The sequence below is a fragment of the Pyrgilauda ruficollis genome, unplaced genomic scaffold (assembly GCF_017590135.1).
Source record: "Pyrgilauda ruficollis isolate IOZ18807 unplaced genomic scaffold, ASM1759013v1 scaffold32, whole genome shotgun sequence".
NCBI classification, from domain to species: Eukaryota; Metazoa; Chordata; class Aves; order Passeriformes; family Passeridae; genus Pyrgilauda; species Pyrgilauda ruficollis.
In genome coordinates, this window is record NW_024524600.1 from 2402173 (window position 1) to 2430170 (window position 27998).

The following is a 27998-nucleotide window of genomic DNA, read 5'->3' on the forward strand; positions in this document are numbered from 1 at the left end:
GACAGTTTAACAGATAAAGCAAAAGCTGCACACACAAGCAAAGCCAAACAAGGAATTAATTCAGTGCTTCCCATGGGCAGGCAGGTGTTCAGGTATCTCCAGGAGAGCAGGATTACTCGGGGAGACAAATGCCATCATCCCAAACATCCCCCTGCTTCCTCCTTCTTCCCCAAGTTCTGTATATGAGCATGAGCTCTGGTCAGAGGAGGGGATATCTGATGTTAACAGGCTCTGGTTTGAGTTACCAGATTGCAATGAAAACTGTCCTTTGTTTATAAATGCTTTATGTCACTAGTTTTGGGGTAACTTGCATTTTGTTGTAAAAGCCCATGTATCATATACAGTGCTTTGGCAGTTAGAGTTCCTGCTGCCAGATAATCCTGGTTTCTTGTTGTCAGAGTCAGAAAAAATAAAACTGTGTCAGGCATGGCTTTCTCTGGTATGGTCCTGGGTAGCTCTGCTGGGACAGTGTCTCCGACTGATGGATCCCAAGATAACATTCCCTGCAATAATTAAACCCTTGGTAGTCTCTTTGTTTAGGAGCACTAGTGTGGGAAGCGTGGACTGTGAGTCTTGTTACCCTTTTGCTTTTAAAACCAGAGGTATTTTCAAATTCTGTGTGTAGATGATTATTGTTAAACTTTTTTTAGCACCATCTCGACAGCTATTGCCGTATCTTTTCTTCTTTGCATCTTCTGCCTGCAAAAGAAGCATGACACAGCAGCACCAGGCTTGATAGTGTGCAGCTGTGGCCTAGTGTTTGTTGATACCTGTTCTTGTAACATCTTCCACAGCATAAGGGAAAAGGTTGTAGAAATTAATCTTTTTCTTACCTACAATAAAAAAATATGTTTTCCAGTTAAGCATGGGACCGATTAAAGCAGGCTTGCTACCTCTACTACCTGCTTTTATCCTGCTCTGGATAGAGCTGTAAAAGAATAATAGAATCTTCTTGCAGTCCTAGCAGCCATGAGCAACCCATATCCCCAAGGTGCTTCCCTTGCAGCCCTGTCCCTCAGTTTTTGTTAGTGTGATTTGCTGCTGGGCAACAGCTGTTAACTCTTGTTAAACCCTTACATTTTTAGAAAAGTTGCACTGCATCTTAGTCTGACTTATCTATTCCTGGTACATGAGCTTCAGTCCTGGTTTTTAATTTCTGTATTCCTGATGTGATCTTTGGAATAACATTCCTGTGGCAATAGCTGGGGGGGGGTGCCATTTCTGTGAAAAGGGTGTGTTCCCTGGGTTTGGTTTGATTGGACAAAGTCAGCCAAACACATTGATCTTGTTTATTTACAAAGGTGAGGATTTTGAGGGTGGGCTTTTGCCTCTATCTGATTGCAACACTGGGCTCTAGATAGGCACAGCTCTTCAGGCCATCATCACATGGTAAACGTGAGGCTGCTGCACGCTGCAGCCCTTCTTGGTCAAGAAACAATTTTTGGAGAGAAAGCATGCCGAGGTACACAGTGCACGTCCGAGGAGAATGGCTGGCAGTGCCGTGCCTAAGCTCCACAAACACCATCGAGTGGCTGGGAAAGGAAGCTGTGAGACGGTACATGAAAAACAAACCTGACAATGGGGGATTTGCCTCGGTGGAGGAAGTAAAGTTTTACATTCGAAGGTGCAAGGGACTTGGCTTGCTGGATCTTGATGATACCGTGGGGGATGCTCTAGAAGACAATGAATTTGTTGAAGTTGGTAAGCAAAGCCTTAAGCATTGCATTGTAGAGTGACTGTGTTGTCATCTGTGTCAGCAAACTGTGGCTTTATCTAGATTCATCTAAAATTGCACCTGAGAGATTTCTACAGTTTTTAATGGAAAAATACTCAATAATTTAAGAATATTTAATTTTTAGGGACAGAACTACATAAAAGCTAGAAGGTACAGGATTCTATATACATCTTCTGTATCTGCTGTCATATATAGCGTAAGCTGTTCTGCCTTAGCCTTTGGAATACCTTAAATAAATACATAGTTCCTTGTTACTTTCCCAGAAGCATGCAAGTATGTTCAGGGCTGATAACTGGAAATTAGAATTCTTATTGCTGTGAATTGTAATAAATAACAAATTAGCTTATGTAAAAATGCAATTTAATCCTGTAAATTCTTATTCTACATATGTCTTCTAGTTATAGAAGGAGATATAATGTCTCCAGATTTCATACCATCTCAGCCAGAAGGAGTTCATTTGTATCCTTTTTGAGTGCTTTGTGAAGTTTTTACAATTACAGATTTATAATTTTCTAGATTGCCTGCATTTTTTAGAGTTCCTTCATTCTTAAAACACATTGCCAGCGGTAACTGAGTGGTCACTGCCTGTGAAATCCTGTCTGCCCTTTTTCCTTTACAAAACTTTCAGATACAGCAAATACCGAGAACCAGATCAGGTAAGAATCACCAATGATTTCACAACTCAGTAAGAAATCCTACTACACACCAGAAAATGCTGAGAGTTCAGCCAGTGCAGCATTCACAAAAGCAGGGGCTATTAGATTTGGCTAGGTCTAGGAAACTAAACTACAATGTGCTTATTATGTTTTTTGTTACCTGGATTCCTGTCTTACGGATAAGCATGAAGAAGCTTCCTGTCATTGCTGAGTTGTGACTGTATTTTTTTATTTATAGTGATTATTAAGCAATTTTGTATGTATCCATGTCCCAAACTAAAAGGTGATTCTTTGGTGTAGTATATTTCTTTAGATGGCAACAGCTTAACAACAGAGGACTTGGTCAATTTAGGAAAAGGACTCTACAAGATAAAGGTAAAAATTCTGAACAAATGCATCTAAAAATTAGATGTTTATTTTTCTACAGCTAAATAATGACATTAAATAAAAAACTAATATTTAAACTACTTATGTTTTAGCTCACACCTGAAGCTGAAACTAAAGTCAAAAAATCTCGAGAAGTGATTGAAAGGATTGTAAAGGAACAGACAGGTAAATATTTTTGCTTTTAACTACTAATTGTTTAGAAGACTTCATCAGGTTCCCTCCTTAACCAGCAGTGTACATTTCTTGCAGTTGTTTATGGAATCACCACGGGTTTTGGAAAGTTTGCCAGGACTGTCATCCCAAACAGTAATCTGAGGTATGTTGTGTGTGCAGCCTTCTCTGTCCTTTCTTTTCAGAAAAGGAAGAAGAAGGAGCAGTTTGACCCTGTAGTTATTACCCTGGGGTAATATGAGAGAGCTGCTTCAGAAATTCCTTGTTTTGTGCAAAATCAAACCTCATGAGACTTTTTGTGAGGTTTAACATATTTTCTTTTTTCTGTAGGGAGCTTCAAGTGATCTTGGTTCGTTCACATTCTGCAGGTAATGAGAGATTGCTCGGTGTTTCCCTTTTCTGCCCTTGTTGGTAGCGGGTGAGTAACCCAGAGGGTTCTGTTACTGTTTCAGGTGTGGGGAAACCTTTGACCCCAGAGAGAACTCGCATGCTGTTGGCACTGAGAATCAATGTCCTAGCCAAAGGATACAGTGGAATATCCCTAGAAACCCTCGAGCAAGTCATTGAAGTGTTTAATGGTAAAAAGATGTTTATAGAAAATCTTCCTTTCCCTTTTTTCCCCTTTTAACTACACCCTTTTTATTAAAGGGTGTAGCTCAATGGGTCAAGATGCAGGTGTTGGTCTTTCAACTTGGTAGTTGTGAGAGATCAGGACTAGAGCTGCAACAATGATTGTAGGCTGTTATTGTGGCCACACTTATGATCTGGCTTCTCTGTTTTCCAAGGAGTTTGTCAAGGGAAGGCTCTAAAATTAGTGATTTTTGTTTTCTTTCTAGCATCCTGCCTTCCTTATATCCCAGAGAAAGGGACAGTTGGAGCCAGCGGAGACTTGGCCCCTCTCTCTCATCTTGCTCTGGGATTAATTGGAGAGGGAAAGATGTGGTCCCCGAAGAGTGGCTGGGCTGATGCTAAATATGTAAGATTTGTGCAGCTGATAGTTTATTTTATTTTAGCTTGCTGACTCATTTTTCAAATTGCATGTAGCTTTGATTTGGTCAGATTAGTAACATGTACAAGTCATTGGATTTTCTCTACCAGTTTGAATTGGGACTAGGTTGCCTTTAGCTACTCATCCTCTAATTTGAGGAAGATGGATCCATGGAGAATGCAAGAACTGACCCACATGTCACTGGAGCAGACAACATGTTATTGAGCCCTAAAGAAATATCATGCCACAGTACTACTATACAAGATACCACAGTGACATCATTTCTGAACTGGAGAAATTGAGAGGATATGATACCAACTATGAAGAACTATTACTGTATCTTCAGCTCCATGAGCATCAATACTTTTCTAAAAAATCCAACATCACCTCTCAAATGCTGAGCATACCTGGAGGTTTACTGGAGGCAAGATCTTTGCAGCAAAATTTCTACTGATTTTATAGTGGCTTTAAGTAAATACACAGGTTTGGATATTTCATTTTTGATAAATTAGCTAGGGTTACAAGGAGCCTTTATATTCCATCACAAGATGGAAATGTTACAATGAAATTAGTTTCTAATCCATTGTTATTCTGCCACTAACACACCAGCAGATTGATCTTGTGTTAAATATCTCCAAGTCCAGCCCCTCCAAAGTCTTTCATGATAGTTTGTTCTGCTACACCTATAACTCCTATCCATGAATATTTGAATACCAGACTCATTCATGGATTGATAGGTGTACATCACTATAGACTGGAGAAAGATTAGGACTACACAGGGAGAGGAGTAAGGAGGAAGCAGACCAGTGTGTCCTGGATCTTCAAGACAAGAATTTATAGCTGTACACTTCTGAGATGCATTACCTCTTCCATTGGACAGGGTGAGAGGATTAAATGAGAAATAGATTATGCTGTTTCTCCATTTCCTGCAAGAGCAATTGCCCTATAGAATAGACATGTACAGAATAAACTGGATAGGACTCCTCCTGTCATTAGAGATTTTCTATAGAAAGGATTAGGGATCATTTAAAAAGGAATAATTTATGCCAAGCCAAAATGCTATGAGGCAGGGTGTAGGCAGAACTGCCTTCCCAAGAGGCTTCCAGCCCTCTTTTCTATTGCCCTCTCCCATCATCTAGAACATGGTAGATGTTGATGGGCTGTGACAGTGACATATATCTTGCTTCAGTGCTCCTGCTACCTTCTTGTATTGGCACTACAAAGTGAGGTGCTAGTTTGGAAGCCCTTTATTTAGCCCAGCAGAAAAAAATATGTGATATGTTTGTGATATAAAGCTCTTTTTCTTCCATCACTTAAGAAATTTGTTAATATTTCTGTTCATGGAAACATTTAAGTTTTAGTGACTTCATTTTGTGACTTCAGTGACTGAAAAGTATTTTTCATTAACTGCCTTGGCATTTAACTACTTCACAGGTCCTGGAAGCCCATGGACTGAAACCAATTACCTTGAAACCAAAAGAGGTAATAAAGTATAATGATGTCAGCTGATGAAAAAGAGCATAGTCAATGCTTTATATGTACAGTAAAAGCATTACATGAATTAATAATAATTTTAAATCAAATTTTAGAAAGATAATGATGAAATGTTGTCAGGAGTGGGATTCACCACTCCTAGTGTCACCCTACTTGACTTGAAATGTCAGACCCAAGCTTGGTGTTCAGCTTGGCTCTGTGGTCAGTGGAGACAGAGAGGTCCCTTTTGAAAGCACTTTATACCATCCTAAAACAGCTGTCTAAGAGGCACCTTCAAGGTACCTATGTGCCCTTTGGCCATAACAGGAGGTCAGATGACTGACTTGAAGCAGGTATATGACTTGCTTGGAACTACTGGTGCTCCAAGGGTGTCTGCAGGGACTTAATAGGGTCATGAGCATTAACACTTTATGTAGCAGATGCTCAGTCAAGCTGTGCATTTTGTGATTTCAAGATGGTCCAAAAAGCTAGGCAAAGACCTTTAACTCCTTCATGTGAGAAGGAGAATTGTCACAGACATGGGGAATTGTCACAGTGTGTGGAATGAATTTGCTTAACATCTGCTCTCCCTTTGAAGGGTCTGGCCCTCATCAATGGGACACAGATGATCACCTCGCTAGGATGTGAGGCGGTGGAAAGAGCCGGAGCTATAGCAAGGCAAGCTGACATCATCGCTGCCCTTACACTGGAAGTTCTGAAGGGTACAACGAGGGCCTTTGACACTGGTGGGTACTGGGCACTCCCTGTTTGTTTGCTAAACAGCTCCTGACAGGAGAGGCACAGCCTGACAGTCTGACTTGTCTTACTAGATATCCATGCAGTGCGCCCGCATCGAGGGCAGGCTGAAGTGGCCTTTCGATTCAGGTCCCTTCTAGATTCTGACCATCATCCATCAGAAATAGCAGGTGAACAATCTAAACCTTCATCCTCTCAGGTTACCAGGACAGGCTGGGTCCTGCAACAGGACACAGTGCTTTTGTGTAAGCAATATTTGGGGTTTGCCCTCCTTGTGTCTTCTAGAGAGCCATAGATTCTGTGACCGAGTTCAGGACGCGTACACAATGCGCTGCTGCCCTCAGGTAAAGACTGACTTTTAGATCCTTCTGTAACAATAGATAAATGATGGTGATATTTTCACCTCAGAAATACAGTCAGTTATGTGCTGTCTAACGCTGTTAGAGGAAGAGGCTTTATTTTTCATCTTCTTCGCTTCACAGTAGTGTTAATGGAGACATGCAATTTGTTGATCACCTGCTTGTACACATCAGGCAGCATCTAACAAAGCTGTGCCCAGATCTGGCAGAGGCCAGAGGTTGGAAGCAGAGGGAAAGTGCTGGTTTCCATGCTTGCAGATTTTGTAGGGATTTTCTTCTGCATTGGTGTTAATAACATGAACTGGGTGTTTCCAGAAGCCAACAGAATGTAGTATCTCAGACATATTGGAAGTGCTCAATCCTATGCATTTTAACAGGAGCAAAGCTATTAAATTAGTGAAATTAATGAAAGTTAATTAATTAATGAGGTTTTGTTTTCTGTGAGTGTAAGGCTACTTCTTCCCTTACAAAACTTCTGCCACTGAATAAATACCTTCCATTTAGGTAAACCAACCCAAATAAGTAAAGAATGTCATATTCAGATTACTCTTCGGGCAAAGCTGCCATAATAATGGTAATTACCATCTTTGAAGTGTCTAGGATTGGCAGTGATGCTCCTGATGTTAAAAGCAAATCCAAGACCCTATTCCATGTGTGAAAGTTGAATGAGATAGTGGGAAGAGGGTCCCTGCAGTTCAGTCAGCATCCTGAAGGTGAACTAAGTACAGATAATAAGCTCAGGCACTAATGACTTTTGTTGTAGGTCCATGGAATTGTAAATGATACAATTGCTTTTGTGAAGGACATAATAACGACGGAAATCAACAGTGCCACGGACAACCCTGTATCTTTTTAATTACTTTATTACTATATAAAATTCTTCTTTTTTATTCTTTTCTTTTGTATAGTTACTCACACTGGAGGCAAAAAGTCATAATTGGTTTTGGTCAATAACTGCCATTGTTTGCAACAGCAATCTCTCTTCCTTTAGACAGCATTGAAGGATTTTTGTCAGCTCTGTAATTCATTGAAGGATTTCTGTCACCACTATAATGATGCTGTACATAGCATATCATTTGCTGATAAGCATTATTGCTTCTAATCTTCTAAACATCTTTTTACCTTTAATTAGAATCTAATCCAATTCTTCTTATTGGAAGTAGTCCAATTCTAATTTGGACTCATTAAGTGCCAAAATTGTAACTGTCATGGAGAGAATCTATCAAGGAACTGAAAACCTATGCTAGGATCTGAACAGCTGGGGGTTTTTTGCACCCTCGATCAAAGACCTCTCTTTATGTAGCTTATTTGAAAATATACATGTCAAAATTGTACCTACAAATTTGAAGAACTGAGATTGGGTCTTCATTTCCTGAAAAGTGGGAGTGTGGATGCAATATAATGTGCTTGTAAATAGAAGCCTATTGGCACAAACACTCCTTCAGTTAAGATATTCTGATTACTGGCAGATATCACTCATGTAAACTGTATTTCACTCATGTGGGCCTTAACTTCTCCTTAAAGATGGTATTTGCTGAAAGAGAAGAGACCATTTCTGGAGGAAATTTTCATGGTGAATATCCTGCAAAGGTAATTCAGCATTTGAAGAAAGGAAAAAAAAAAACTTTTTCTGGTTTGTTTTTTTCATCTGGTTTAATGAGATCTTCTTTTGTAGGCTCTGGACTATTTAGCAATTGGTGTGCATGAACTCGCTGCAATTAGTGAAAGAAGAATTGAGAGGCTCTGCAACCCCTCACTCAGTGAACTGCCTGCATTTTTAGTCACTGAAGGAGGTCTGAACTCAGGCTTCATGATTGCACACTGCACAGCAGCTGCCCTGGGTGAGTGCTTGAGCAATACAATAGAAAGAGCAAGCTAGAAAGACTGATTTTTTTCAAGGCAGATGCAATCTAATAGCAGACACAAAGGTATCTGGCTCCTGTTTTCCATCTCCCCTCCATGTCTTCTGTGCTGTCTTGTAAAGTATGAGCATTGGGTGTGGCTGCAATTATTTCAGTTCAGGCTTCCTTATTCTGCACCAACCCCTGGGAATGTTCGTGCTCTGAGCATGCAAACTCTGAGTGGACTTTGGTGGGAAGGCTTGTCTCAAAGGTGGCCTGATGCCCTCAGTAGTGACTGTCTCCATTTGGCACATCAGTGTCAGACCCCACAGTCCTCAGAAGACCCGAGTTTGCAGTCCTGGCTATTGGGAGAGCACTGAAATTAAACATCACTTCAGTTTTTCCTCTAGTACTCATGGCTAAGGCAACAAGAAGCCTGCTGGCTGCTGGCGTACTACAGTTCATAGGTTCAGGGAAGCATGAGCCAATATAAAGATAAACATGCTATGAGAAGAGAGTAAATTTTAAAAGTTACAAACAAACCCAGCAACAGAGGATATCAGTAAAATGTGTAGATAAACATTCAGCAGAAAAACAAATGAATTAACTAAATCAGTGGGCTAAAGGAACCGTGTCTAGAGGCTAGTTTGGGAATCGGGTCTGGAAGAGGATCTGAAATGCTCATCCCCTGGTTTAAGGGCTGGAAGCTTTACCTTTTGGCTGGGGAGAGTTTAGGACGGCTCCAGGCTTCAGCTGGTTGCATGACTTCAGGTTGCACTGCACACTTCTGCAATCTGGAGTGACATATTCTGGAGTGTTTGTGATTTCTGCTGTGGGAAATGAAAATTACAGCCCAGCATCTGCTGACACTAGAAGTCCATGGGTCAAAATAATCTCATCCTGATCAAAAAAGTGAGGATTTTACCTGAATTTTTATCTGAAGTTTGAGTTCCTTTTATTTTTCTTCTTTTTTAATCACCAATATTTTTCAAATCACTCTGCCAGTTTCTGGGTTGTTTGTGTACCAGCTAATGTTTTTCACTCCCAGGGTTAATAGATAAATCTGAAAAAAAATTGCAGATATTTTGCAAGACCACTGGATGTGTCTGTCTGGCCCTGCTCCAGCAGCTCTGTGCCTGCCAGACCGAGCTGTTTGCAGTGATCACATGCAGCCTCTCTGGGACCTGCCATCACCTGCCTGAATGTGCCAGCTGGGCTCTGGTCCTAGACTGTCACTCCAGCCTATTTGCAATTGGTGTCACCACCTCTCTGTTGCTCCTGTTGCTTTTCTGAAGCCGCTAATTTGGCGAGAGCATTACACAGCATCCCGCTGGGCTTCAGAAAGAAAAGGCCAAGTGCAGCCAGAGTGCTGTGAATGCAGACTTCATTTTTTCTCTTTTAAAGAGCAGTTCTCAACCTCAAATGGTCATTGAATGGTGCCTAAGGCCTCTCCTGCAACCATTTGCCTGTTGCTTTTGGATGCAGCATGAGAATTTACTCCAGACCTTGCAGCTGGCTTTCAAAGCTGGAGTGTGTCACCCTTAGGGATGTGGGCAGCCTCGTAATGAGGTGAGGGAGGGAGACAGTTTGCATTGTATGGCATTCCCCCATCTTTCTAGAGGAAGTTCTGAAAGTGCCTCAGCTGCAATGAGCAGACCAGATGCTGATCTCTAGCTGTACTCTTGAAAGCAGGGGAGGGGTGATCTTCCTGACCAAAACCAGAGGGAGCCAATGCTCTTTACAGAGAGTTGCCCTAGAGCAACAGGCAGAACCAGGCTTGTGTTTCAGTTATGCTGCCTGCTCTTCTGCTTCACTTTCCTCCAGGCCTTCGAGCCCCAGCAACTCAAACTGGAGATAAGGGAGTGAAGAGTGAGCCCTCGTTCTGTATTTGGTTAATATTTGCATCTAAAGACTGCTGTTGGTTAGTGTTTTCAGAGGCAATGGTAGTTTTCAAGGCTATTACAAATTTCTCAGTCCAGGTAAAATACTGATGCATCCTCGAAAGAGGAGCAGTAGTTGGACCCAAGGTGGTGGACAGGTTCTTACCTCCATGTTGCCCATTGCTTCTGCTGTCTTATGCCTATTTGGTCCTTCATTCATTCTGCTGGGTTTTTGCAGTGTCTGAGAACAAAGCCTTGTGCCACCCCTCTTCTGTGGATTCTCTCTCAACCAGTGCTGCTACAGAGGATCACGTGTCCATGGGAGGATGGGCTGCAAGAAAAGCTTTGAGAGTTATTGAACATGTGGAACAAGGTAAAATTAAATTCTGATTTCCAGACAGACCTCGAATCATGAAAATGAGGGGCTAATACCACTAATGATCAGGTGTAAGGTAGGCAGATACAATGCAAACTTCTCCAGATGGAAGACTCCCTTCCAAAGCACTGTCATTTTCCTGGTGTTTTCATGTGAGGTCTGGCATGCTTCAGAGGGAGAACTTTAATTTTTAGCTCAGGCTCCTCTTTTCTAAAGAAGATTTAGCACTTTTCTAAAGTGCTAAATAAGATTTATGATTTATGATGGACATTAATTTGAGTATTCAAGTTACCCTGGAAGAGATTCCTAGGGATTTAAGACTCTGGTGACCAGAAGTTCCTGGTGCACTTGAAAGGTCTGAACAACAGCACCCAAAATCTGCTTGCTGGGGCTGGCACTGCCCCCAGCATCACCCATGAAATGATCCTGCCACTGGGCTGGCTCCCTGAGGGGTGTGGATCCACTGGTTTTTCACATTGCCTGAACCATATCGTATGAGAACAAAGGCCAGGGGGAGCTTTAGACAGGAAACCTCACCTTGAGCTGTACCTGCCAAACATCCCCTTGGCTGCTCTGGTTTCCTAGTTCTGGCCATTGAGCTGCTCGCCGCCTGCCAGGGCATTGAATTCCTCCGCCCTCTGAGAACGACAACCCCATTGGAGAAGGTCTACGACCTTGTGCGCTCCGTGGTGAGGTAAGAGCAGACAAACACATTCCCCGGAGGCTGCCTGCCTGGAGAGCAGCTGCTGGCAGTGGGGGTTAATGTTTGCCCAATGTCTCATTACAGGCCCTGGATAAAGGATCGCTTCATGGCCCCAGACATTGAAGCAGCTCACAGGCTGCTCGTGGAGCAGAAGGTGAGTGCTGTCTTTTGGCTTCTGTGTAGGATTGTCTAGAACCCTTTTTCTTTGTCCACGCCATCTACTGTTTTTGCTGCCCAATCCTCTTCATGGTCAAGTAGTTTTGCAGCAAGTGGCAGTGACCCTCTCCCAACTATTGCACAGAGAGCATTAGCCTGGTAACAAGGCAAGACAAAGTATTGTTGCCTTGAATCCTTGCACCTTGTCCCCTTGGAGCTGTTATCCTTTCCCATCCATTGTCAACTCCCTCCACATGCTCTTCCCTAAACCTTGCTCTATCTGCCTCTCTGGTTCTGCTTGTCCCATACAGCATATCCCACCCAATAACTTTTCTTCAGGGTTTTCTGAACTCATTTAGAAGTATGCATTGATGTCTTAGCTGACCTTTTCTTTGCCTCTGACTCTGCTGTTTCACATTCTTGCTTGGCAGGTGTGGGAAGTGGCTAAACCTTACATTGAAAAGTACAGGAGGGAACACATCCCTGAATCAAGACCCATTTCACCTACAGCTTTCTCCCTGGGATCGCTGAGAATGAGTGCAGATGACAGTCATGACCACAGGCATCAGAATGAACTTTGAGTTGTGATCCTCTGGAAGAGAGCAGATCCTTTCCAGAGCCTTACCTGAGTATGGCCATTCTACTCATGCTCAATGTGGCTTCTCCAGGCGACCTAGAGGACCTGTCTAGCTCAGAAGCACAAATAGATAGTAAAGAAAAGTCTCACTGCTTTCCTCATGTGTAAAAGACAATTTTGTCGTGACAGTGTGGTTTTGACTGAATTTCATGAACTTCTGAATACAAATCATTCAGACTCCTGATGAAACCAGTATTTGTTTTGTCAACATTTTGTTTGTTTTCTCTCCATCTGTGCCAATGATACCAAACAGCCTAAATTTGATATTCTTACCTTTTTTCTCCCCCTTTGGGTAACTGCTGTGATCCCCTTCATTTTGCCACAAGCAAGATTATCTTTACACTTAGTATAACAGGAGCATTTTTACAGCAGGTGCTTCACTAATCAGGAAAGCTGTGTGCACAGGAGTGTGCTATGGAGATCATTGCTCCAGAACAAATATTTTATGTTCTGGTGATGGACTACATTTAATGCAAGAGCTATGGGCTCACACCTGCGATCAATAAACTGAGGCTTCACATACGGTTGTAGCAATCTATTTTCCTCTCATGTGTGAGATGATGAAAATGTAAAGCAAAAGCTTAATTTGGAAGTAAGTAGGACAGGTGACACAGGGGCCAGAAAAGGGGGAAGAGGGGATGTAGGACTAGTGCACGTGAACCAGTGTTGAGGCAACAGCACCAAGACCCACACTCCCATGGCTCTCCAGGTCTCTGCCTGTCTGCCAGGGGCCCTGTCCCCACAGATGGGATCATGAGTGAGTGTGCTCTGTGTCACAGCACTGACCTCTGGCACAGGCTTTATTTTGCAAGGAAAGAGTCAGGACATGGATTTCACCTGATGGTGCAGTGGTGACAGGGCAGTACTGATCTGCCTGAGGGGCATTCAGCACAAGCTGAAATCCTCCCCAGGCTGTTGGCTACGCTGCAAGGGGCAGCGAAAGCACCAGTGTGGGGCTGCCTTTGAGTGTCTGACACCTGCCATGTTAAAGGTGCCCTGAGGAGAAGGCTCATGCCTGCTGGCAACCTAGCAGGTTGCCAAATGCACAAGGCAATGCCTTGGGCATTCAGAGAATAGATTCTGGGCCCTGCTTCCCACTCACTTCTGCTTTTGGCTGCCTGGGACCAAGGGATCCCCGGCACACACTGCAGCACTCTGGACTCAGGTTTTGCACCGTGCCTGTGCAGAGCTGAGAGGCCTGCACCCTGCTTTTAAGAAATGCCTGTGCTCCTTCCCTGACAGCCTTCCCAAATCCCTGTATAAACATTATTTATGAAGGCTGTCTTGGGCAGAATGGACTGTGCAATCACATACTTGGGATGTTCTTTCAAGCTTCATAGAAACAAAGTTCCACACCCACATCTGGTAAAACATCTGCTTGCAGGAAAACACGTCAGGTGGCAGGAATGCTATTACATTGTTTTAAAAACTGATTTGGTTGGCTAGCCTGGATCAAATAAAGCATGAAGAAAGATACTACAGGGTATGGCTTGCAGATTTTGGGAGTTAACAGATGTGCTCAAGGCTCAGGGAGATCAGAAGGTCATAATAATGCTCATACATGTTCGTGATGGCTTTCAAATATCTGTTAATCAGAATGAGAGCATTGTCCTTCCTCAAGGGTCTGGTTCACTACAGCACTCTGCTCTATATCACAGGTTATGTCACTTGCTTATATCAAAAACTATTTTTGATGTGAAGTTCTTCAGGTGCTTGTCAGGTGCAATTTTATGACTTCACCTTCAGAAAGTAAATCCCTTTTGCTTCTGCAGCCACCATCCACTTGAAAATTTGAAGAAAAGACAGTCCATGGGTATTCAGAGACCCTCCTACCCCAGACCCTCTGCTTAAATACTGCAAAAGCTTAAATTCTCCTGAGCTGTATCATCCTTTTTTTCTACATACTGCATTCCTAAATGATGTTACAAGCCGGGGGGGCGGGGGGGGGAAAGCAGTAGTTGAAAGATAAATGAAAGAGCACTTTTTAAAAGTTAGGCTCCTAAGTTTCAACATGGCTTTGAGTAAAAGTTATCATACTTAATTTATCAGGATCACATTCAAACTTCCACAAGCAAATGTATCTCATGTTATTTCAGATTCAACCTAGAATAAACAAAATTAGGTCTTTTCTGGAACATCTGTATGACACTGCATGTGATCTTCTCCCTACACAGCCAAGGGCCATCCCAAATGTGCATGCCTGAGCCCCTGACCCTCTGTCACAGGTCACTTAACATCACACTACCCAGTAAATCTTACCTGGATCCAAACTGTTTAGTCATTGCCAGTTTGTTTGGGTTACTTTCAAATATTATAATATTATAGATTAATTGTACAGCAAAACATATTTGGAAACTGTCTTATTTAAGATGGATACAATTAGAAATTATTTTATTGTGCTGGAGAGAAGGACAATGGACATGGAGATACACCAAATGGGTAATGCTTGGTAAGGTTTATTTGAATAAGAGTAAGGTGAGCAGGCAAACAATTTACCAGTAAATACAAATCTGATTTGTCTGTTGCTTTGAAATACTCCATGCTAATTTGATTTTAGTAGCTCACTAAACTACTTCCTTCTCTCAGTAACTGCCCACTGTCTCACACCTCTCATTTTCATAGATGACTTTTCCTTTAACTATAACGTAGTTGATCAGTGATTCATGTCCACCAAACTGGTAAATCAAGTGCTCCCACCTAAAAAGATAAGATGTTTAAGAAAATTTAAACTTGCATAAGAGCAGGTCACATGCCCAGCACACCTGGCAATTTTATAAGATTTGCTTGAAAAGGGGAAAACACTATTCCACATCTACATGTTGTCTCTTGCTGCATGAATACAGCGAGTCTATCAGTAGAGAATTTATTCCACAAAATAAATACATATTATCTCTAGGTAATTTGTAGTTAGGCATGGATTACTTGTAATAACAGCCCCAAAAGTCTTAGGCTTTATTTTCCACTGGAGTAATTAAGGAAAATGAAAGTGGGTCTGAAATGTTACCAGTGTCCCTTTATTCAGTGAAGTTAACTAAGGCTAAAGCACATTTCAAATGCCAATGGAAGAACAAACCTTGATGAGTTTATGACAAGAAGATCCCCCTGCTTGCCGACCTCCAAGGAGCCATGTGTGTCTGATTTGCCCAGAGCATAAGCTGCATTAATGGTGGCAGCTGCCAGTGCTTCATTCATTGACATCTTCATGTTTACACAGGCCAGATGCATCACCATAGGCTAGTAGGCAAGGAAGGGGACAATGGGAGTTACCAGGAACACAAAGCTGTTTATGCTTCAAATCCCTAAGCACTCTCCTTTTTCCTTGCACAACAGAAGGAGCTGTTTTGTACAACATAAATTTTGCCAAATCCAAAACGAGAACTCTAAAATCAGTAGCTTTGAGAGCATTTTGCACAGGTCTCTCAGTGCATATGAAGGATGGAACCCATTCTGGTTTCAAGAATTTCTGGCAAAAACTACCAGTCCACACAAACAAACACAGACAGCTGTCTGCATGGGGCAGGCAGCTCCCCTTGTGCACTTGAAACCACTTTGAAGTGTGCAAGACCTATACACAAGTTGTACTAGTAAGAACTTCATAATTCTATGCTTTCAGTATGAGGATTATCTTACCATTGAAAAACAGTATGCATTAGGATTAAAGTCACTGCCAAGAGCAACTATAACACCTTCTTCCAACATTTTTCTAGCTTGAGGTTGCTTCAGTCTAGTGGGAAAAATAAATTTATCAGTACAATTTGCTTAGTTATCATACAATGATTTACAAAGGCAAAAGTCATCTCTCAGTTTGGCTGCATTCATGCATTCAGTTACAATGATCCTTATGGTGATGAAAACCCTAATTCTCCTCTTGCATCCCTACCTATCATCCTATAGACAACATAAATGGAAAGTGTGAGACACCACTTTTGCAGCAACTGCATGTAGCACCAGCCAGTGTCAACCATCAGGTTCCAAACCACTGAAATTCTGGTATTTACCCAGACCTCAGTCACTTAAGAATTTACAAGATAAAAATCTTCATTTCTGAAAAATACTAATTTTCTAGTTCTTACAGCTACAAAGACAGGATCAAAAATACGAGCAGTGGCACACGCAATGCAATAGCCCCTTTCCTGATTTTTGAGTCTGTGAGCTTAGTCTGCATACATTAGATATCTTTTCACTTAGCAATTATAATGCAAAAGATGTTTTCAATAACTTCAGTATCTGGAAGAGCCATTTCAAAATTGTTCAGCCCTTGGATTAATCTGTGTAGGTGTTTGCAGGGTGGGCACTTGGAAATACACTCTCTAGGAAGTTTTAGCCATAGTTGCCGTAAAGCCACCCTGAATCTACTGTGAGACTTCTCAGCACTCTCACAGATTTTTGAGGATTTCTGGCAGAAATAAGACACAAGGAGGGAGGCTCATCCAGTTCTCAGTACGTGTGACTGCCTTCACTGACCCAGACTGACCCTTAAGGCATAGATACACACTTATGCTTTTAGATTAAAAGTCCCTCAAAGCACACACATGGATTTGCAGTTTCAGAAGTTTCCCTTCATCTAGTGCCTTACCTTAGCATGTAGGCTGTTGTTGGCAGAAGGACAGCAGCACACTTAGCTCTTGCCATCGCCACAATACCTTCATCACTAACTTCTTCCAGGTGGCTGATGGCCCGGGCTCCCAGCTCAGCTCCAAGCTGAGGAAATTTTCAAGAAAATTACTCACTATTCTCAATTAATTCAGTTAAAAAGTTGTTTCTAAACAACTGGAAGAAACAATTCACTATTAATGCAAAATATACCAGAAGAGAAATAGCAAAGAATGCTTGAAAGAATAATCAGACTACAGAGACAAAGTATTTGTTCATTTACTGCAGGAAAAGCTGATCACTTTATCCACCCATGAAGCAGAAGCACACCTTCAGTGGTGTTTTTAACAGCCTAACACACAAATTATGTGAGAGCCATGGATGAAAACATTATCAACTCCTGCTCATAAAGAATCCATCAGAAAATAGTTCACAAAACTGAATGCTGCCTTCAATGGGGAAGTCAAAAATCAACCAAGTTTTTGGTTTGGTTTGGTTTGTTTGGTTTTTTTTATATACAGCTTGGGCAGACCCCTAGGCTTTTATAATCAACCAAGTTTTTGGTTTGGTTGGTTTTTTTATATACAGCTTGGGCAGACCCCACATGAAGGAAGCAATATTTAAATGATGGTGAAATATGGTGTCAAAGGGACTTTCTTTATCAAGATATTTGGGAACCTAGTCTTGACTAAACCACCTATTTTTCAAGTTGCACAGAAACCATGTTTTTGTCATCCTTGGGTGCATGGATATCCACCTTCCCGATCTGCATCCCATGTGGAAGATAAGCAAAGTCAATGTTTGGTTAGTCAGTGCACGTTAGTCCCAGAGGTCAAGGCTTCCTCCCATGTCCTCACCTCCAAAGCTGCACATGGACTGCTCTTCCTGGCATCTGCTTCTATCAGATGGTCTATTGCATGAAGTCTTAGAAAAGACAACCTCAGTTTTGAAAACTGCAATTCTTTGGGCTCTCACAGGATTGGGCTCTCACAGGAGCAAAAAGTAATGTTAAGAAAGACGTACCTCAGCAGATTTCATCGGATGCAGTTCATCACCATGGAAGTTAATCTGTAACCCTATATCCTTTCCAGCTTGAAGTATTCTCCTTGTAGACTCCAGATCAAAGACTCCCTTCTCACAGAACACATCTATATTGTTAATGTGTATCTCACCACTCAGTTTGAGTTCTTTCAGTTTAGGAAGGTGGTTATTGATAATGTCATCTGTGGCTTCAGCAGCAGTTTTCCCCCTAACGAAAAGAAATGTTACAGAGCCCTATAAGTAACATCCTTGAAGTCTGGCACACTCAAGCCATACATGCAATTACTGAATTACTTAGGAAATGATGTAAACATGAATCCCTCAAAAAAACCTTCAAATTAAAAAAATAAGCCCCATTGTAATTCATGTACTCTCCAACATGAGTTACTTTCCATTCAAAGAATATTAGATTGTATTACTAAATGATTTTAATAAGGTTGGCATCTTGGATGCTAACAAAGATATGGGATACTTTAAAACAAATTTTTCTGCTTTCTTATTCATATATTCTGATCTCTTCATACTGTATCCTAAAATGTAAGTATTTAAAATACATAAGTAAGCATCTGAATATGTTAAATGGTATTCATACAATATTTTTATGCAAGTATCAAAGCTCAAAGGGGATATGCAGTATAAGTCATTATTATTCATTCACCTCTCCTCCTTTTACATCATTCAGAGTGATGGACAGATAACTGTTTCTAATCAGAGGGGCTACCCAAGGTTTGATTTGCCAAAGTCAGAACCATTTATGAATCCTCTATTACATAAAGATAACCTAGGAGAGATCACTAAATGCCTTAGAAAGAGCAAATAATCCCAAAACATGCAGTTGAGTTAGCATTCTCCAATTTTAATGTCTAAGGACGAGGGATGTACAGCAGGTAAATGCCAGAGAATCTGAATGCTCATTTCAGGCACTGTAAGGCATGCAGACACTGGCACTACGGAGTGCCACACGAGGCTGAGTCAGGAACCATGCAATGGAGTCAATTCAAGAAGCCAAATTCTGCCTGAATTTATAAACCAGGTTATAAAACAGAGCGCCTCTACCATTCCCTTTTCACTGAAGCAGGCATCAGGGTTGCTCAGCCTCTGACCCTGCCAAGGCTTCTCCCTTTTCTCTTTCTACTCAGCAGCCTTTGGAGGAATTCAGGCTGAAAGATTAGGGCCAGAGCCAAGACAAAACAGAGGGAAACACTAAGAAATGGTTTCACTTTTTGAGGGATATAATGCCCCAAAATGCAAAACAAAACTGCTGTTGTTTTAATGCAGAAGATTTCTATCCAGGAAAACACTTTGAAAATTTCTTGATAAAGTGGGAAATGGCTCAGTAATCACTTACTAATAAAAAAATAATGATTTTTAAAATTCAGACATTCCCCAAATCATGAGTTTGATTCAAAATGATGACTGGAGAGACCAAGGAAGAACTGCAGATTTCCTCCTGGTCAAAATGACAACCCAAACCAGAGTCTAAGTTTGAGGGGTAGCATAAAGTTCAGGCAAAGTAGTCCAGACACAAACATTTGATTGAAAATAGACAAGATTATTTAAAAAGACCCAAACTGAAAAATACAGATAACTCAGGATTCCTTCAGGAAATTCTCTCAAATCCCCAACTACCTTTTCTCCTTACTTAAAATACAGTATCCTTACTACTACTACATGTTGTTATGCTTGATGTGCATCAGTGGGGACAGAAGTGTGCAGAGAATGAGAAATCATACCTGTCTTTCTAACATGTGAGAGTTAGCATGTTTGTAAAAACACTGGAAACTATTTCACTGGTTTACAGAAATGCTCAAAACATTTTGGTGGGAAAGACAATTTATCAGGATTTTGGCTGAGATCCTGCCAAGGCTTTTTAGCGGAAAGAGAAAGGAAGGGTTAAGAAATATATAGTTTGGGGTGAAAGGTCAATTTTATTTTACCATTAAGTCATCTAAATTTTAGTAGAACTTCCTGAAAGAAGTAGTTGCTGCCTTCAGCTGATTTTAGTTACTTTATTCTTAACCATCTCCCAGTTACTGAAGATGACACAGGATTCATTTTCCACAGTTAGACTGACAAAAGATAATTTACCATCCTCCTCCAAATACAGAAGAATTAGATTGCAAAAAATACTTTCTGGGTCATGTTTTCTTGAATGTTAGAAAAGGTTGGGGTTGTTTTGGTTGTGGTTTGGTTTTTGGTTTTTTTTTTTTTTTTTTTTTTTTTTTTTTAATGAACATCTCTTGAATACTGCCACATAATAAGCCTGCCTCCATCTCTCATGCCTTGTCTTGCAGCAGCCTAACACTTAGTATGTCAAAATATCCAGCTAAAACTCATCATTAGTTCCTTCACACACTGATATCAGGTAACATTAAGATGTTAATTCCACCACAGTGAAATCAACATCAGAAATGAGAAAGGATTTTTATGATATGTCTACTTAAACCATCAGAATAATTGATTAAAAACATTTTAATCTTCATCTCATAGCTATAAGATGTATGCAAGTCTTCATTGCACGGAAGCGTAATTAAACTTTGTTTATGGAGCTATACAATGATTAAATATGGCAATTTTTTTGTTATTTGACCAAAATAAAATCTCATGGCATAGACCAAGCTTGAAGGATAGCAGCAAATGCAAGCAGAAGACTTTTCTGTGTTATGTCCAGTGTGAGCATCAGCTGGAGGCAGGGGTTCTGAGCATTTAGGAGTCACTAAATATGCTGCCCTGCCTTCCTTCAAATTAAAATTTAGGAGAGCTTCCTGTAAATATTGGCTGCTGTTTTGCAAGCATGCTGTATTTTAGGAGTGAGGCAGAAGAAACCAGTTTTCAATGCAAAGCAGCAGCACTTCAGAAGAGAAAGGAAAGTCAATGCAATTACTTGGGCACGGCGTGAGCCCCGCAGTAGGTTGAGGAGATGCCGATATCCGCGGATTTCCGCGCGCGCTCGATCACCCGGAGCATTTTGAGCTCGGTTTCCAGGCTGAGCCCGTAGCCACTCTTGCACTCCACCAGCGTGGATCCTGCTCTCAGCATGCGGCCCAGGCGCTGCTGCAGCGTGGCCAGCAGCTCGTCCTCCGTGGCCTTCCGAGTGTGCTCCACGGTAAAGTGGATCCCTCCCCCAGCCTGGTGGATCTCCATGTAGGATGCACCTGCCAGCTTGGGTTAAAGCAAAGGAAACAAAAACCACCCCCATACAATTAGCTATGAACAGTGTGTTTTCCATCCAAGAGATACTGGAAAGTGCCTTGAGGTCTCTTTGCAGTGAGAGAGACAAAGAGTGAGAAAAAAATCCCCATTCATTCTTCCTCCCTCCCCCTTTTCTTCTCTCTCCCTTCCACTTAAGTGAAGAAATGTTGTAAGAAGCGGCATAAAGAGAATTACTCTGAAGATTTGCTTTCCCCCAAGTCCAAGGGGAAAACCAATCTCCAGCTCGAAATTCCTTTATGTGGAAAAGAACAAGGAAGGAAAAAATCAAGACTTAGATGGTAATAGAAGGTGGCACTCCTGTATTGCTTCAGTTAATGCAGAAATATATCAATGGTGGCTGCAAAGAATGCAGGTACACCCCTCTCTCAGTATTCAAAAATCATCCCTCCTCCCCCAGGTAGATAATCTGACAGAAATTATGTATTTTTCTATAAAAGAAAGATGAGAGTCACTCAGAAGTGGAAACAGTTATGCATTTAAAATTTTCAAAAAGGTGGAAGAAAAATCCATCTGTGTAATTTCATGCTGTTACCTTCATTGCAAACTCATGAACCCTATCACCAGCCCACACTGGATGTGTATGTGCATCTACCAGGCCTAAAGAAAACAAAGTAAATGTACACTTGAGTTAATTCACTGTGTAAGAGTAAATATTATGAACATGCAAGCAAATTAAATAGAAAGCAGAAGCTCCCCTAAAAAGTCTCTATTGGTTAGAGGAAAAAAAAATCCAACCAGCCAAATATCTATGATTTTCTTCAGAGGCTATTCATTTTCTTTACATTTTTTTTAGGTCTGACACCTTAGGCAAAATGTCTCCAGGTAAATGCATCTCTTGCTGAGTTTAATATTTTGGTAAAGTTTTCAAACTGTGGAAGAAAGGATAAATAACAGACTTTGAAAGAGTTCATTAGACTTTAAGCCTGTACTCTTTCAAAAAAGGCAAACTGCTTAGGCTGGGCTTAGCACACTACACTTCCTCTAGCAAGACTGACAACAGTGGGAGCCTTTTCTACAAGCTCTGAAACTGCCACTGCTGAATGGCAAGGCCACCGTAAGAGAAACAGGTCTGACAGCTCATGTACTAACACCACTTGGATAATTTAACACCAATAGACTTGCTCATCTTTTGGGGATTTTTTATCAGACAAAGTTGCAGAATTTGTGACTTAAATCCCTTTTGCCTCCAAACAGCTGTGGGCAGGATGGACAGACTGTGGCTAAATGGCTGATGGGCTGAGAGAGTACAGAAAAGAGCAGTGAATCTGAAGAGTCACTCTGTGGGTCAGCTACATTCCTGTTGTGATCTACGATACAGAGGAACAGATCTACAGACAAAACAAGAGAAGAAAGAGCTCCACCATGAAGCCCAAAAGAACCCTTGAATATCTCCAGTGAGGGAGACTCCACGGCCTCTCTGGGCAGCCTGTTCCAGTGCTAAGTCACCTGCACAGTAAAGAAGTTTTTCCTCATGTTTAGGTGGAGCTTCCTGTGCATCAGTTTCTGCCCATTGTCTTTTGTCCTATTGCTTGGCAGCACTGAGCAGAGCCTGGAAACATCCTCTTGTCATCCCCCACTTCAGATTTTGATGAGGTCCCCTTTCAGTTGCCTCTTCTTGAGGTTGAACAGACCAAACTCTCTCAGTCTCTCCTCATAAGAGAGATGCTTTGAACCCTTCATAATCTCTATAGCCCTCCACTGGACCCACTCCAGCAGCTCCATGTCTCTCTTGTACTGTGAAGCCCAGAAGTGGACACAGCATTCCAGATGTGTCTCACCAGGGCTGAGCAGAGTACCAGGATCATGTCCCTTGACCTGCATGTCCCTGGCAGTGCTGTTCCTTTGTATCACAAAAATACACCTACCTGGCAACACGCACTTCCCAGAGCAGTCAATTATCCTTTCAAACGTTGCTTCTGAAAACTGATTGCGAATAACATCTGCCTGGCCCACAGCTTTGATACAACCATCCCTGCAAAACACAGACAATGAACAAAGAACGTGTGAGCCTGTTTAAAAGTCAAGTGCTCGACGACAGAGCTCCCGGAACAATAGCGGCAGGACCTTCAGGAGGACTGAAGATGCACATGTGGAGGTGGTTCGCTCATGTTACAGATACACAGCAAACACTGGGGTAATGCCATGTGTTTCAAGCTGTTTGCCGTAACGCTTTTCCTCTGCTTAGATCCCTCTGGATGACACCTTGGTACTGTTCTGCTCTAATTCCCGCTAGGTAACACCGCTTTCCTTCTGCGGATCAGCGAGCACACAGCACCTACCGCAGGGCACTCGTCCCCTCACTCAAATCCAAATGCCATCGCCTGGACCTGGATCACGCCCCGGGAAGCCACAGCCCCTTTGGGACTGTTCTCCCAGTGGAGTGTGAGGATGGTACCGGGAAGCCTGGACTGCGCTTGGGGGATGCCTCCCACCCTGCCCCCGGACCCCAGCCGTGCCAAGGCAGAGCCCCGTGCCGAAGCCGAGCCCGCCGGGCCCCGCCGGCCCCTCACTCACAGCCCCACCACCAGGCTGGCGGCCCGCAGCACGCCCAGGCTGGCAGCGCCGTCCCGCCGCAGGAAGGGCTCTCGCCGGCCGCAGACCAGCACCAGCTGCTCGGCGTTCTCCAGCAGCAGCCGGTGCCGCTGCCGGCCCGCCATGGCCGCGGCCCCCGACTGCCGGGCCCGCTGGGCTCAAAGTCCCGGGGCGGCGCGGCCCTCCCGCCCCCCGGCCTGCCCCGCCCGCCGGCTCCGAGCCGGCCCCGGCCCTGCCCGCCGGCTCTGCCCTGACTGCCGCAGCCCGCTCCAGGCGCGGGATGCTCCGCTGGATTCGGTCCAGGATAACGTGACAACTCCCAAGCACTGGGTTTTCCAGCTGGGGCTTCCCGGAGATCTCAATCCTCACAGCACCACCTGGAGATTTCCCTTTGCCAAGAAAATAAGAGCCAATGGTTTGGGAGCGCCTGTTTGCCCACCGGCGCCCTCCCCGGCGTCCATCCCCTCTCCAGCATCCATCATTTTGCCCGCGCCAACCACCTTGCCCGCATCCCAGCAACAACCCCCGAGGGACCACAGCACCTCCCACCGCGCCAGATGTTCAGGCACACATTCCTTTATCCAGGCCGATATTAATTTATCCGATTCCAACAACGAAATGTTCGTGCGATTCTGCTGCCCCCTGCAGAACGAGGGATGGGAGAATCAGAGAGGAAATACTTGCTCCCAACAGGGATTTTTTTGTTTTCTTCTCTTCGCAGATTCACAGCATCTATAGGACTCCAGTATTCCCCAGCTGGAAAATGGAGTGTCTTTCTAAACAAGTGGTCCATCAAACACTTCTCCCAGGGTGGCAATCTTCTTTAGACACCTTCTTTTCTTTTAGAAAGAGAATCTTCTAAATCTCTTACAAGAGATTGTAAATGCTTGTAACACATCTATGTGCATATACACATATACACATTCAGCAGAAACAGTTGGTTATGTTGGCTCTTTGAATGAGCCTTTCTGATGAGGTCTTGTTTGCAAATGAGGCAAGATTTGCATCTAAAGGCCAGTAATTTGTATTTAATAACAAACCTGAAAAGTGAGTAAAGCTACAATAGAGTTGGGTGTTACCTTGTGATGCTTCTCCACTGGCATAATGCTGCACCATGACACAGCCTTCGTCTTCCTCCTGAACTCTCACTTAGGCCTAAACGCAGAGAAGATTGACAGGAGAGCTGGTAGAGGATGCTTTACCACTCCCAGGAGTTCCTGCTGCTGACCGTGGTGCTCCCCAGCAGTATCACAATATGTTTGAAAGCAGAAATCACAGAAAAACCTGGCAACAGCATCATAACAAGCGCAGAAGGACATCCCGTTGTGGGGAATGCCTAAGCAGCGGTGGTGGGCTGAGAGCTGCTGTGTCAGGAATGAAACACAGCATGTTGCAGTGGAGGAGGGAAAAGGAAAGATCAACACACCTGTGAGCTGTGTTGTTACACTTTAAAAGAAAAAAAAAAACAGTTTTGTGCTCTAGGCTTCTCCAAGATTCAAGGTTACATCCTGATTTAAAACCTGAGAATTGGTGAAGATTTTATGATTAGTAAGCTAGGAGTGTATTTTGTTCTAAGACTAAAATTCTGTTTGCAGAAAAATTACAGATGTGCTTGTGTATTTCTATATGCCCTGGTTCTTTTCTGGTGAAGAATGTAATAGATCAGTATAAGAAAAAAGGTCAATCCACTGCAGTCAGGTTTCTGACATGCTGTGCCCCATCTATTTTTAAGAATACTGCCTAGAAAAGTAAGTGCAGGAATGGTTTCCAGGTTGCATCCTCAGGAAATTCTAGAGTTTGATTCACACAGTACAGATTCTAAATACTCGGCTGTATTTTTAAAATGTTAGCAGAATTCACTGGATGTAAACAGAGGACTCGAGGGTGCTAAAGGAACCCTGCAAAAATTTCTTAAATTTAGAGCTTTTAAACCACCTTAAAGTTCCAGTGAAAGTTCTTTTTGAAAATCATTTTTAAATGTGGCATTTTCAATGGGAGAAAAATATCCCAGGAAAAGTAGAGATAAAAAAGTTGAGTATCAGGTTATTGATTTAAGGGATTTCATCTCTTCTTGCTGGTGCTTTACATGAGAATGAAATGCTTATTCCTCCAGGACACATTTCCAAATACACTGTCAGAGCTACATTAGAATGTCTGTTCTTGTAAACTACTTGTAATTAAAAATTAAAAGCCCAAATCTAGAGATGAGTCTCAAATCAAATATTGGCTACATTTTCCTTATATTTGTAGATTAGTTTTTTTCATCCACTAACCAGATCTTTCCAATAATACACATAGCATGATGAAGTGTCCTGAAAGGGGACACTATGCATGCCTTAACACAAGTTAATTACAAGTGAAATTTACTGATTGCTATTTCCCTGTTTACAAAAGCAGCAGAGGTCAGTAAACCCTCAGGATCTAACACAGAAAATGCATCACTTGGATGAAAGTGACTTGCAAATGTGGACTAGATCCAAACTAAATTGCCAATCTGTTACGTACCTTTGACTTCCCTCATGTCGGATTGAGCTTAACATCACATTTGCAAATACTTCTTGCATAGTTTTACCAAAGTAAAAGTGAATTCTGCATTTTATTTTTTCTGTGTAGAACCTTGCACCTCTCAAACCATGGAAACACTGCATTTGCTCAGATGAGCTTTCTGAATCTTCTGTTCCCAGATCTGTCTTTGGCAAACTCCACAGCGGCCCAGGGAGGGGGAGACCTTTTGGAGGGACACCACCATTTGCCTCAGGGGACAGTTTGGTTCTCCCTGAGCACTCTCCCTGAGTGCAACCTTGCCAACCTATGTGCCTTGGTTGCCTTTTCATAAACTGCAGCTAAGGAAAAGGAGAGCTTGTGTGCACCTGGTACAATTCCAGCATCGGGGCTTATGGCCAAAGCTTGTCCTTCTTCGCAGACTGTGAGCTGCACAATACAGAACTGGAGTTTGCAGCATTTTTTCTCTTAGCAATGATGAGGATTTAGGGTCTTCTCAGGTAGGTTGTGTACTCTTTTTTTGCATACACCTAGGAATGGGAAAGTTTCCAAGTAAAAAATAAACAGCGAACAACCTAATACCCAAACGAGAAACACAAAAATAAGCTCAAAACTACATGTGGTATGTCATGCCTTACTACTTCTAGGCTCTTTTTGACCACCTTTTCACCATATTTAATAAGTGGCTTTGCAGGATGTAGTCTTTTCCCGAGTGTCCTGCTACTTTATCTCTAATTTCTTTTATCCTATAAACAATTGGAACAAATTAAACACGTGAAAGCAATTTTTCTTTTTAGTTACTTTATGTACCTTGTATTTAACACGTAAAATCCCAAGCCCTTTTATTTTTGTCTTTAATACACACCTAAGTGAATGTTCCCAGTTCTTTTGCCTTTTGGACTTTCTCCAGGGATGAAAAAAATCTGTAATCATGGGGTTTACTCCATATGAACTAAGAACCAGCTCCAATTACTCTGATATTCTCAGAGCACCTTATCTTCACCTGCACTGCAATTCTTTCCCCATCATTTAGGACAAGGATCTAAGTTAAGCACATGTTTAAGTTGTCTGATTATCTGCATGGGTTCTTCCACTGAAATGAATGGAACACTTGATGGTAGCAAAGAGAAACACATGGCTCCATTTTTGCAGTGTAACTAAACTAAGATTAGTTATCAAGTTATGCACCAAGGTATTATTCAGTTAAAGTCTTTGATGCCTGGTGGTGCTATGCAAAAGTAAAATGGTCTGAGTTTGAAGTCTAAACTGTCAAAAAAACCAAATATAACAAAACATCTACAAAGAATATGAAGCTGTGTGAAAGGATCACACCTTTATTGAGGATGAAAACTCAAGACACTCTAAAGCAGCTTATTTGTCTGAAAGATGAGATAAATTACATGAGAAAAACATCTTTGTTTTCTCAGTTCTGAGTTCCTGATTTTCCAAAATTAAGTCCACTTGTCTTCCCTATTATTCATCTTACTGGAGATTTCCAGTTTGGTGTTTCGTGTCGTCTTTTTTTTTTTTGTTACTTTTTTCTAGATAGTGGTTTAATCTAGATATTCACCAGCTGTGTCTGTCTCCTTTGATTCATTTCTAACAGCCCCCAGCAAAACAGATGTGGCTCCTTTCCTGATGATGGGTGCAGGCCGTCTGTCCTGGAATACCAACAGCCCATTTTTAGGAAGTTAGGAAGTATCTGCCACATTAAGGTCATCATGCACAAAATGCTCCCTTGCTTCTTTTCTGCTTTGGCTTGGTTGTTTTTTGGTTTGTTGTTTTTTTTTTTTTTTTTCTTAAAAAGGTTTCTGCTAATTTTAAACTGCTACAGGACTTTCCTTGTGTGAGGATTCTTCCTAGCACAAAAATCAACATTTCACCAACCACCGGTGTCCTACACTGATGAATTCTCACCCTGCAGGAAGGGAATCAGAGGGACTGCTATGAATTATAGGAGGCAGCTCTCTCTCCAAGGCCAAAACATTTTCTTTACCCT

At 42.2% G+C, this 27998-nt stretch overlaps 2 protein-coding genes across 3 annotated transcripts; one reads left to right on the forward strand and one right to left on the reverse strand.

The window, feature by feature from the left end:
• The first annotated feature begins 1439 nt into the window (after window positions 1-1439).
• HAL (histidine ammonia-lyase) lies at window positions 1440-12640 on the forward strand. Its single transcript, XM_041474437.1, has 20 exons — window positions 1440-1701; window positions 2134-2194; window positions 2364-2391; window positions 2692-2766; window positions 2871-2943; window positions 3028-3094; window positions 3280-3317; window positions 3402-3527; window positions 3786-3925; window positions 5372-5419; window positions 6009-6156; window positions 6241-6336; window positions 6452-6510; window positions 7289-7369; window positions 8050-8115; window positions 8201-8366; window positions 10485-10619; window positions 11208-11316; window positions 11410-11479; window positions 11913-12640. Exons 1-20 carry the CDS (start codon window positions 1455-1457, stop codon window positions 12060-12062), a joined length of 1983 nt encoding a protein of 660 aa, XP_041330371.1. The 5' UTR covers window positions 1440-1454; the 3' UTR covers window positions 12063-12640.
• On the reverse strand, window positions 10484-23797 carry AMDHD1 (amidohydrolase domain containing 1). 2 transcript variants are annotated; one of them, XM_041474439.1, is made up of 9 exons: window positions 23480-23797; window positions 22831-22937; window positions 21498-21562; window positions 20637-20914; window positions 17735-17960; window positions 16695-16819; window positions 15749-15842; window positions 15192-15352; window positions 10484-10577 (listed from the first exon to the last, which is right to left on the reverse strand). In XM_041474439.1, the coding sequence occupies exons 1-9, from the start codon at window positions 23620-23622 to the stop codon at window positions 10532-10534; spliced, it is 1245 nt and encodes a 414-aa protein (XP_041330373.1). In that variant the 5' UTR covers window positions 23623-23797; the 3' UTR covers window positions 10484-10531. The 2 variants fall into 2 exon arrangements, with proteins under 2 accessions (XP_041330373.1, XP_041330372.1); XM_041474438.1 differs by lacking the exon at window positions 10484-10577 and adding an exon at window positions 14559-14815.
• Between the last annotated feature and the right edge of the window lie 4201 nt (window positions 23798-27998).